General features: G+C 36.4%; 1 protein-coding gene and 1 long non-coding RNA gene across 8 annotated transcripts in view; both read left to right on the top strand.

Moving 5' to 3' along the window:
- LOC143452427 (uncharacterized) overlaps positions 1-4,629 on the top strand; it is a 33,712-nt gene extending 29,083 nt beyond the window's left edge. Inside the window, exons 16-19 of the mRNA XM_076953391.1 lie at positions 361-585; positions 665-1,027; positions 1,202-1,312; positions 3,421-4,629. Of these exons, the coding sequence (XP_076809506.1) occupies positions 361-585; positions 665-1,027; positions 1,202-1,312; positions 3,421-3,755 (1,034 nt within the window). The 3' untranslated portion in view covers positions 3,756-4,629. The remainder of the gene's footprint in view (positions 1-360; positions 586-664; positions 1,028-1,201; positions 1,313-3,420) is intronic.
- Positions 4,630-5,202: 573 nt separating this feature from the next.
- LOC143452438 (uncharacterized) lies at positions 5,203-12,212 on the top strand. 7 transcript variants are annotated; one of them, XR_013115035.1, is made up of 7 exons: positions 5,203-5,877; positions 7,283-7,428; positions 8,764-8,923; positions 10,952-11,031; positions 11,115-11,208; positions 11,400-11,487; positions 11,746-12,212. It is a non-coding gene; the product is annotated as an uncharacterized LOC143452438 (long non-coding RNA). The 7 variants fall into 7 exon arrangements; XR_013115034.1 differs by having other exon boundaries at positions 11,672-12,212; XR_013115038.1 differs by lacking the exon at positions 11,746-12,212 and having other exon boundaries at positions 10,952-11,026; positions 11,400-11,655.
- The last annotated feature ends 491 nt before the right edge of the window (positions 12,213-12,703 follow it).

Raw genomic sequence — 12,703 nt, 5'->3', positions numbered from 1 at the left:
TTTTAAAGTTAGTTATGCGTTTGCAGCTTATCCAATGTGAATGGCAAAAAAGTAAAATCACGAAAATTGTTTCATTCTGACAACTCTCAAATCGCCAACGACAAGTTTAATCAGTTTCGGCTTAAGTCCGGGACTTCCCCTAATATAATCCAACTGTTATCTTTAGTTAAGACCTTGCTTATGACGTCACTAACAGTAAAATTGGCCTGTTCAGATATTTATTTATTACAGAGATGTAACATGCCTATTTCTCATCGCTGTATAATACAGAGCAAAAAATTCTATTTAATAAATCAATATTAAAGCAAGGTTAAAAATTGATTATTTGAAACTAAAATTTTTGATTCCTTTTCAATGCAGGGTTGGAAAATATGAGTGAAAAAATCTCATCCATAAATGATCTGATTTCGAAGCGAAAAATAGACAAAGCACTGACGGTTTGTAAAAGTTTAATTTCCACGATCAAGACTGCTTCTTTAACCGGAAAAGAGGCATTCGATATCGGAAATGACATCATCAATCTCATGACGACTCTGATTCGTGAGAAATATTCGCCGACAATATTGACACTTCTGTTGCTTGCAGGTGATCTTACTCAAACGTTAAACATTCTTAAGCACTCAACAAACTCAAGTAAGATTACTCAAACTTGTATTGTGCGCAGGTGATCTTCACAAACTGATTGATGATCCTACTGAGAAAGTGAAACTGATGGAGAGATGCGCATTAGAATGTTACAGATTTGTAGTGCGATACAACGAACATCTGCAACCAACCACATATCGTCATGTGCTTTCACGCATGACTGGCTTCGTTAAATCCATCCAATCAGTGAAAATCGATGATGAAAAGTTGGTGGCAACATCGAAAGCTCATTGTTGGTTGACCATCGCAGAGTGCCATAGTTATCTTGCTGAATACTTGCGCGCAATCGAAGTTCTCCAACTGGCCATCGCCACATTGGAATCCACATTCGGCGATGGATGTAGGAAGATGGCGTTGTACTCAGCATGCTTCAATAATATGGGTTTGTATGTTAATTTACAACGTCGTGACCAAATCGCAATTTATGTTTTAAAATAATAATTAATTCATTGCTGGTTTATAAATTGGTGATTATGACGTCATTGTTAATTGTGATTGACAATCGGGTTTTATATTTTAAAATATTTATCGTAATCATTGATTTATAATTATTTAGGTACTTATTACGCAAACAACAACCAACCTGAGGAAGCTGAGGCGTTCTACATCAAATCATTTCACGCATATCAGGAAGTGGAAGATGCGAACGAGCAATGGAAGATGGAAAGTATTCACCTCACAATTAATAGCAAGAAATAAAAATATTTGTTTTCTTTGTTTAACCTTGGATGATGTTGTCATTGATTACGTCATAGATATTTACGTAATTGAACCCATTCCTCCCATTGAACGTTTCAGGAAATGACATCACTATGACGCGAGTAAAATATAAATTCTTATGTTTTGTTAATTTACGTTGCAAAGCATCTGCACAGCGCGTCATATCCGTTTTTTTATCTTCTACATATTACGTAATAATTAAAATCTTAGCGTTACGATTGTCTCGTCTTAATGACGTCATAATAAGCAAATCAAAGATGCGACCTGTTAGACCAGCGGTTTCCAAACTATTTTGAGCTCGACCCAAGTCCGAGTTTGGTGAACATCTCAACAGTTTGATATTTGTAACAACATATTTGTGTATTTTATGACGTCACCTTTGTTTAATCGCGCTCAACTAACCGAATGCCTTGTTTTGTTGATTGTTTTGCTAACAATAGTGGAGAAAAAGTTTTGTTTGATGTGCCCGCACCCACTTTCTTGCGTTCCCTCGCGGACTAGACTTTTTGAATCTCGCCTTTTCTTGTTTTCCGCCGCCTTTGTATCTCGCCTTTCCTGTTACGTTACTTTTGCGTCTTGAATTACCACGGCAAGTAATAAATTACTTGTGGTGCAGTCAGCAACTTTAAAGCAAGTGTTGGATGGAGTCAGGTTTTTCTAAAACGTCATGAACTCTCAATTCGTCGTCGCACACACATAGCCCACAAACTACCGTCCGATTTCGAACATAAGCTAGAACAATTCCAGCTGTTCATATTCGAACTACGTGCCTAGAAGAAATACGATTTCTCTCAAATTGGAAACGCTGACCAGACCTCGGTGACCTTCGATATTCCGTATCAACCAACACTCGATTTGAAGGGTGGAAAATCTGTCCACATAAGAACGACAGGCAATGAAAAAAAATCATTTTACTGTGATGCTTCCGGTAACTGGTGATGGCGCAAAACTGCCACCTTGTGTTGTTTTCAAGCGGAAAAACGAAAGAGAAGCTAGCAACCGGCATTGAGGTACGAGTGAAGGAAACTGTGGGAACAGACGACCAGGAGGGCTACGTAAGCAACGATCGTTGCTTGTTTTGCTTCCGATGCCACCGATAAAGCGAGGTTAAAGGTCAGTTGAAGAAAATGAAAACCGACTTTGCAATTATTCCCGGGGACATGACAAGTTTGCTACAACCACTGGACGTTAGTTTAAACAAATCTTTAAGTCGAAATTGCGTGAACAGTGGAATCGGTGGATGGCCAAAAAAGTATTACAAAGAATGGCCCAATTTGTCGGCCTACAATCATAGAAATTTGTCAGTGGTATAAGGATGCATGGCAAAGTATACATGAAGATATGGTGACATCATTATTTAAAGAATGTTGCGTAACAAATGCTCTAGCTGGCACCAAAGACCACCTAATCTACGAAGACAATGACTGCATTGATGATTGTGCTGACACCGAAAGTGAATTAAACATCGTGTGTGCAGACGATGCTGACGAAGATATTTTAAAATCTATTTTTGAAGCAAGCGATGAAGATGGCGAATTTAAAGCTTTTTGAGTCCACGAGTTATTTCTCTCTATTCTTCTCTATTGTAAATATTTTTGTATATTATGACGTCACCTTTGTTACTTATGTGAATGCCCTCGCACAACACATGTTATGACGTACCAGGCTGAGATGGGAAGCATCTGGAGAAATTGCCACTAATTTGCAGTTAACAACGAGATAATCTTTACTTGTGTCAATAACCTGAATGAGTACTGACTGTAGCGATCTTTATCTCGCGAGTAAACTTTGTTCTTATTGCACGTGATCAGTTATTTATTATGGGAAATGACAGGCACCATGTCTATATGTGGTTAATTGTTAAAGTTTTTTGTATTTTTAATTCGACTGAATTGTCTGTTTAATTATTTCAGTTGTTAAGCCAGAATATACTCATTGTGACGTCAACATGCGTTTGGACACATTTGTCCCAGCTATTCAAGCTTTTTGGATAAATTACTCTTCATCAATGTTAGTTTTGTATAATTGTGACTATAATTGTTCTTTGTTTCTTAGATTTGTGCGACTTGTACCAAGACCATCCAACCATGACGAGAAATAAAGGAAGTGACGTTTACAACTTCCTTCAAAAACAAACGGAACTGACGGGACTTCCCCGCTTCTGGAACATGTTATCAAGCTTACGATTGATGATTCTTCTCAATCTGGATGGTGACGTCAAATCCATCTGCAATAAACTCGTCACCATGGCAACGAACATATCACCACCAGCTGATCAACGCAATAACTTATATATCTATCTCAAAGCAACCGCCAAACTTTTATCTTCAAAGAATGATGACGGATCAGTAAAGCCATTATTAGAATGTGCGGATAAATTTAAAAAGTAATGAAGTGCTTTTTTATTTCAACGTTACTTCTGTATTACGTCAATCATGTATGACGTCATATTGGTGTCAATCTATGATTGTTATACGAGTAGAGTATATTAAGCCATGTTAAGTATTTTATCGTAAATTGTGAACTTGATTGTTTGAAACGAATTTTCATCGCAATTTTATCACCACAAGGTGTCTCTGTTACCCTGTGATTCCAACTTGCAGCTGTCAATGAAAATAAATTGATTTTGTTCCAACTTTATCTTTCTGACAATGTATTATATAAATCCATGTTTGCTTATCAACACATCTAACCGTTTCATCTGCTTTCTCACGTCATCGAAAGTTTATTATTACATCATACTTGTCTTTTGTTATACATTATTACGTCGTATGAGTATTCCAATTACTGGCCACTTTCAACCAAACAGGGGGGAATAAATTTGAAGTGTTGAGATCTAAGATGTAAATATGAGCTCCTACATTTTGGATTTATCTTGTTGATTTGCATCATTGTTGTTGCTTTCATATCTGCTGCTGACACCAGCAGTGAGTTTGTGATTTCTTCGTAATATTTAATGAATGTTTTGGGAATTTCCAATAAAACTGTGCACAGCCAAACTACAGCTGGTGATTACCGCAGGTCAACCCGGTTCATAAGCCATCTGACTGAGGCGTGTAGTCGGCTTGTGGCTGCAATGAATCGAAGTTGATTGACTCGCCTGCGCTACCAAACTTTCTATCTATTTGTTTCTTCTTCCTGCCACTGTGGCGGCCATGGCTTGGACATATCACTTTAACTCGTATCTGTGTTGATTTTATTGGTATGCGCGGTATTTGATCGTCCTTATATATGTGTGTGCGTACTTGTCGTTCGGGCAGACGAGATCTAGTATTGTACAACGAAAATACAAATTGGTTTTTATCAGATCGAATTGTTCACGAGTAGACTGGGCTCGAGACAACACGTGCTCACATTTGTCGACAAAGCAAAAGTAATTAAAGAGTTCTTGTCGTATTAAGCTTAGAATCTTTATCCTCGGACTGAGGAAAGTCTTTGCACGACTGAAACCTACAACAAACACACATAAACAACCAATATGTAAGCTAATGTAGTTCGTCACCATGGACAGAATATTTTCAAAATTTCACAAGATGACGCGCCACCTGGGTTTGTTTTCGTTGAAATTTGGGATTTAGTAAACGTGTGACAAATAGGAATGTGTACTGCGCTGATTTCTGTATCAAACACAAGTCGTATAATCGCTCCATCACCAAACCGACGTTGCAATTAAAAGAAAGAATGTGCACAAACTTGAATTTATTATTGCGTTAAACTTGAGCAAAGATTGATTAGAAAGTGCTGACTTTATAATGTGTCTATTGGAGAAACGCGTAAATTTGATGTTTGATGATTGTGAAATTTTGTGATAGTTTGCGGCTGTATCATGAATCGATCACGAGATTGTGACGTTTGTGAAAGTTGAAATTTTGCTGGTTTGAATCGGCTTGAGTGCAGAAATAGCCTTATTATAGCCCAGGGCCAAGTATGTTAGATTTTGCTTGTATAGTAAATTCAGAATTTCACGTAGGCTATATGGTGGTTGTTCGAAGAATAAAATCAAGGTATGCCGACTGTCGATAACCTTTCTTGTGTAACATTACTGTTTTTTCACAGTTTCTTGTTAACCTAACTTAAATTTTATGACACAGCAACCTAAACCTAAAGTCTGAACCTAACCTATATGTACCTTTTAATCTAAATATGACTCCTATAAAACTTTTAAATACCTAATATCAACTTTTCGCATACCGGTACCCATTCTCCTATAACCTGACCACCTATGTTTAATAACAATGTGACCTACATACGGTGATATAGTCGCTTCGATTTTTAAAACCTAATGTTAGACGAGGTGAGTATTTGACCGTATGCAATAGTTGAAAGTGTGCCGCCTGCACGCACGAGGTTTATCAACGTGCACGCCGAACTTTTTTATCTTTACGATTTATCACAAATAAACAACGAATTATGGTTTATACTTCATCACCTCAAAGTATACATCTTTGCACGCATGAGTTCTCGTTGAAAACTGCCGTGCTTTCCAGCCTCTGATGTTGAGCTTGTCTTTGTGTAAGTTCTTGTAGACCAGGGGTTCTTAAACTTTTTGTGGCACGCCCCCCTTGACGGTACCTAAAAAATCCGCACCCCAACTCATCGCAAAATAAAAAAGCATTAAACAAAACAACAATTTATTTTCAATTAACTTTCATTAATGTGAAGGATGTAGTTGTTTTTGGGAAACCAAACGTTTAATTCGAGGCTTAGTAGAAGATATTGCACATCTTAGGTCGGCTTCACAGAAGTTTACAGTCACTTTTCCGTTCACTGTGGTATCTATAAAGCCATATTTCAGATAATTTTGGTCATACTTTCTCTTTTTTCCACTCATTTTGTGTCAATACAATTAGTTTATTTACTAAAATACCGGGTTATTAAATCAATACTAAATTTAAGTTTTACTTCATTTTACGGTTTTAATATTGGCTGACGTTGGCTTTACCCTATTTAAACCGGGTGAGCGACATTACTATTTTAACTATGTGTGGCCGACACTGCACACAAATTTTCAATCGTTAATTACTCAGAAATGATACGTCTTAAACTGATTGGATTTTTACAGGTTAGTAGCAAAAACATCTTGCTTCCTGTATACATCATAATTGAAAAACTAAAGAAAATGCATTTATGTAAAATAAGTATTTCTACAAGTGATACATTTGTAGAAGTTTTTCTTGTTACGCCGCGCCCCGTTGTGAGAAAACCAGGTCACCGCGAAAAGAGAACACAAGAGAACAGTTATTGGAGCTAGTATTGCGTGAATGAATAAATGAAAACGATACGCTTCAATGCGGAGAGGGAGCAAATATTATAACGTAACGATTGACCTATTTCAGAATCCAAATTTCAAAAATACAATTTCCATTGTGACACACTTTCAAATTTTAGTAAAAATGAACCTATAGCGAAAGTCAAGAAAGTAAGTTTAGACATAGCTCATAGAATAGACAGTTTGTCATCTCTCGCGCCCCCCTTATGAATCTTACACGCCCCCCAGTTTAAGAACCACTGTTGTAGACACTCACACATAGGCCTGTATTCTCGTTGAAAACTGCCGTACTTTCCAGTCGGGACTTTAAATAGGTTATGCAGCCTGTTGTAAAAGATAGACATTTGGATTAAGAAGATAGGTTACCACTTCACCAAGCTACATGCTGATGATTTCTGACTAGACATGGAACATGCAGAAACAGAAACAAGTTTACAAGTGCATTGAAACCCAAATTCTTTATAATAATAACATTTATATAGCGTCATATTTCGGTAAAAATAGATACTTAAAGGCGCTTAACATATACGGCATCGAGATAATAGTTTTAAGAGTATACCACAAATATAAAAAAACAGTGATGATATGTTCGCATTTCAAAGTACATTTTACCATGTTGATGCACGTTTTTCTTATTTAATGTTACAGGATGAGGTTAATTGATGATTCTTGAAACTGGATAAAACCCATGGAAGTATCATTCGGCCAAAGTATCAAGTTTGAACGTTTAGAGAAATGCGTCATGACAATGATGCACAGCGACCATATCAAGGAGCTTCGTTGTCACAACCTTGGTAGATATGATGTCTATTTTCTTTGATTAACTGGTTATTTCACATCTCAAGCATCTTACGCTCGTATTATACTGAATATAGGTCACCCACATATGTGCAACAAATACCAGTTTTGGTAAATTTTATCCATGTCACCACCAAATGATAACCAGTCACGTTACGCTACATATAAATATGCCAGTGTTTCCTACATAATATTGATGAAACCAACTTTTTGAAGAAATTATTATGCCACATTAACCTGTAGATACTCGATGCCAGTTAAAACTTTTAATTATGTAACGAGTGTAAATAGGCAAAAGCATAAGTCTGGCTTGGAGGTTGATTAAACCTGTAAAGACCAGGGCTGTGGATTCGATACCAAAAAGCTGGTGTCTTGTCTCCAACTCCTCTATATGTAAAACTCATCCCAATATTTTACCAGCAAGTCGAATAAATGCAATATGTGATTAATCATTTCCCACTACATTGGCCAAACAAGTATACGATAAACTCATGTTTCAATGCGACAATTAATGTTTTACTTTATCAAATAAGCGCAATTCTTTCCTTGACTGAAAGTTCTTGTAACTTTGCCTCATTTGACGCTATTATTGTCTTTCTGGGAGCACATCTAGAAGAGTTGGAAATAAAAAGTTGTTGCAGTAGCTTCATTTGCATATCCCATGCACTAACCTGTGCGTGCACACACAAACAATGGCTTGAAGACAGTCTTATTGTTGCATCTGCAATTAGTTAGTTATGATTTAACAATTGCTGTATAAACTTTTTGCAGGTATTTATGAAATGATAAATTGATGGTCAGTTGGTGATTTTGTGCCGGCTATGGCAGCTAAATTGTAATTGAATAGTGTCGTGTGAAAATCTGTCAAACAAAATGCCTTGTAATAGGAAGATATTTCTTGCCATGTTTAAATGGTCGTGGTCAGATAGTGTTGGAGTCAAAGTCAGGATATTTTCACAGACTCCAACTGCACTGGCTGAAAATTCTTTTGACTCTGACACCACAGCCCTGATAAAACAATGCAGATGTTATTCTATGGATCGTTATAATTAACTGACTTATTTACTAAACCTGTTTTAACATGCGATGTTGTTTATAGGCAATATTATGCCATTCGTAAGGCTTACATATCTAATTTGTCATCAAAGATTAAAACCTTGACTTCAGTTAATTTAACTTTATAACTGATGGGGACTTCCCTATTAAGAGAGTGGTGCTTGTTATGCAAACTATTGTTACATTTTCGGTGACATATTGTGACACAATATGCTTGACAAATATATAATAATGCTTATTCCTATTAACCATCTTCCATGCTGTGTTGTTTACAGACACAAGGGATTTTAAGATATTTATTTTGTCTGCGTTCCGCTGGTGATGGTCTTGGTTACGATGTTTAACTGAACTGGACAGAAAATGCTGTCTCTGGTGGTGGCTTGAAGATGGCTGTTCTTATTACATCACAATATACGAACAATGTGCATGACTCAGGTGTTTAGATCAAGTATGAATAAAATGTTTTCTCTGGCTGACAAGTAACACGAATAATAATTAATTAAAGCGAACTTAATTGTACAACAAGAACATTTTACGTTAAATAAATCAGAGCTAGCTTACCTTTAGTTTATTTCTATCGGTGAATGTAGATGCTGAAGCTACAGCTCACCAAGCTCAGTTTTGGCTTTTGACCCTAGGTTAGTCTGGTTACTGCCATAATAAACAAGAATGCTTGACCAGTTCATGTACTGTTAAGTGTGTTAGTTGTGACATTCTTAAGCTTAAAATGACCATTACCTGCTACTAACCAACTACCTGTGGAGACGTATGCCATCCAAATCACATTAGCTGGCCTACCACTACTATCATACCTAATTCAAAGTTCAAACCTCAGTCATTAAGCATGTTGCTTTTTTACATTTGTGGCGTGATAATGGTGGTGATATCCGTCATAAAAAGGCCAAATTTGCGATACATTTGTGACAATAACTGCTCAACCACTACATATTATTAAAAATCTTTTTTCCAGTATACTTACTGGCAACTATTCTTTTATTTAAGACCAACTTGTTTTTAGACTCAGCCCTCACTTTAAGCTTTACAACTATATTCATGTTACATTGTATACATTATTTTGTTGGTGTAATCCAAGGGTCGGCAACCTTTCTTCAGGCGCGGGCCAAAACCAAACTGTGCAGGTGTCAATGGGGCGTACAAATTTTCCATTTGCACTTCCGTTTCCTTCACTTTTTATAATGTTGTTAAAATTGGCGAATCAGGGCGTTCTTATCAGATTACCTCCAAATTTAGCTAGGCCTATATGGATTAATCCCAAGAAAAATACCAACAATTCATGACGAAAGCACCAAGTAGCCTACTTTCATTGACAGCACAACATTGATGTGATATTTGATGTTGTTTCGTGCTAGGAAGTTTCGGAAGATCAGGTGGTAGGTTGGATGAGGCGAGAACCATTTTTTTGACTTTCGCTATAGGTTCATTTATACTAAAATTTGAAAGTGTATCACAATGGAAATTGTATTTTTGAAATATGGATTCTGAAATAGGTCAATTGTTACGTCATAATATTTGCTCTCTCTCCACATTGAAGGGTATCGTGGGTTCGAAGATGGCTGTCTGTTCTTACTACGTCAAAATATACAAACATTATGGATGACTCAGGTGTTTGCATCAAGTATGAATAGAATGTTTTCGCTGGCTGACAAGTTATACGAATAATTAAAGCAAACTTAATTGAACAAGAAGAACATTTTGCGTTAAATAAATCTGAGCTAGCTTACCTTTAGTGTATTTCCACCGGTGAATGTAGATGCTAAGCTACAGCTCACCAAGCTCAGTTTTAGCTGTTGACGCTAGGTTAGTCTGGTACTGGTAACTGCCATAATAAGCAAGAATGCTTGACCATTTCATATGCTGTTAAGTGAGTTAGTTGTGACATTCTTAAGCTGAAAGTAACCATTACCTACTACTAACCAACTACCTATGGAGACATATGCCATCTAAATCACATGAGCTGGCCTACCACTACTATTATACCTAATTCAAAGTTCAAACCTCAGTCATCAAGCATGTTGTTTTTTGCATTTGTGGTGTCATAATGGTGGTGATATCCGTCACAAAAAGGCCAAATTTGCAATACATTTTTGACAATAACTGCTCAACCACTACATTTTATTAAAAAAAATTTTCCAGTGTAGTTACTGGAAACTATTCTTTTATTTAAGAGCAACTTGTTTTTAGACTCAGCCCTCACTTTAAGCTTTACAACCTTATTTTTGTCACAGTGTTTACATTATTTTGTTGGTGTAGTCCAGGGGTGTTCTAATGATTTCTGCCATAACCAAACCTGGCAACATGATGATCCACTAAATATGAATAGTAAATATATTGAACATGCTTTAATTTTTATGGTGCTTTATTCATGAAAATGTACCCTACAACATATTAATAACTTTGTAAAAGTCAAAAGTGAAGTGTGCTACAGCTGCAAGTTTTTTCCAGACCACATTGGAAGATCCACACAAACAGTTGAAAAGATCCGGATACGGATCGAGATCCGCCATTTGAACACCCCCGGTGTAGTCATTTATCGTTTCATTTCTAGTATGATATTAATGTATTTCACTAACTTTCTAAGATTAACTCAAATTCAATTTTTTCTCAGAGATTTCATGAAAATGAAAAATTTACTTTGTGGCAGAGAAATCAATCACGCGAAAAAGAAACTTGATTGATGTTTCAAGCAGGTTCAGCTAAAGGTAAACTTGCATTGAAGTTGGCAGAGTGTTGAAATATCATTCTGCTGATTGTATGCCAGTTTGTAAGAAAGTCAGTCTGTGTATTGGTGTCATGTGATGTGCTACTGTAACATCTCCTCTGTTTGTCAACGAACTTCTATGAATAAGTTTGCAAATATCTGCATCAATGCATTATGCTTGCTACTGTGTAGGAACGATCTGGCACTGAAATGTGGATAGATCTTCACAAGCATCAGATTCCTCTGCTTTTAAACTAGGCCCAGTGCAAACTGAACCTGGGTGAATATACAGCATGTATTATGAATTGCACTGAAATATTGGAGAATGAAGATAGTCACGTGGATTATAATCTTCTTTCTTTACAAATGACGTCATGTCCATGAACTTAGCTTGTAAATCATTACAGCATTAAGTGTATTGAACAAGCTGATTGCGTTGCATCAATTTGTACTTTTACATTTAGATTATTTTGCTTGGAGGCAGGTTAATTTCCCAAAATGCAGTTGGCCGATATTCCAATATTTTCCTCCATTGCAGAACAAGGTCAAGGCATCATTCAAGCAGGAAGCTCATATTTTTGGTGAGGCAGAATCCAGAGTTGACTTTGACTTTGCTCTTAAACTTGACCCCATCACAGTAGGACCGAAAAACTGAAAGTGCTTGTGATAAAGAGTTTAACGAGTTTGCATTTACATTTGGGATCACTCTGTGACGAAATGTTTGTTTTTAGCGCACTACTTCTACATTTACTTTAATATTTTTTGATGTAATCATCATTTTAGACAAATTATGCATGATACGAAATATTGGTTTGTACTTTTAAATATGTACGTTGTGATGTCATCTTAGTATTGGTCGATTGCTATGAGCCGAGTCATGTGTAGTCTAACACCTATGTTGTGTTATATTTCTTTTATGTGATGTTTTATCCTTGTGTGTCCTAGTGTGATGTTTCGTGTTGTTTTCTTGTGTAATACAAGATTGCTGTGTGCTGAAGTAATTGAGATATTCTGGTTGTATCTTCTTATACTACTCTTCTTCTACGTGAAATTGCGTTGGTAGTCATTGGTAGTAAAAATGGTAGTCATTAGCTGGCAGCTGTAGTTGCCAACTGCTACGTTATTATAGTCGTTAACTAGGAATTATTGATAGCAAGCAAGCACCTTTCACTCACAAAAATCAGGATGAAGTTAGTTGTATTACTAAATCAATATCAGACTTGGAACTGTAAGATCGAAGGTCTGGGCGAATATTTGCAGCAACGCTTACGTGCGTGTGAAGCCATATCACTAGTAAATGGATTAGAGTAACTTCATGTCTAAATAAAATTTGCTTATGCATTTTAAAGATATTAAGCATGCTTACAACAATTATTTCCCATCAAGATAACATTATAGTCGTTCATTTGTCAATTAGAGTAGCAGGCTTACATAACGAATGGTAAAATACCTATTTTAAATTTTCGGTTTATTGCCATTTTCCCAACAAAATCGAA

The sequence above is a fragment of the Clavelina lepadiformis genome, chromosome 4, assembly GCF_947623445.1.
Source record: "Clavelina lepadiformis chromosome 4, kaClaLepa1.1, whole genome shotgun sequence".
NCBI classification, from domain to species: domain Eukaryota; kingdom Metazoa; phylum Chordata; class Ascidiacea; order Aplousobranchia; family Clavelinidae; genus Clavelina; species Clavelina lepadiformis.
Note: the sequence above shows the minus strand (reverse complement) of the source record. Positions and strands in the feature narration are given on the sequence as shown.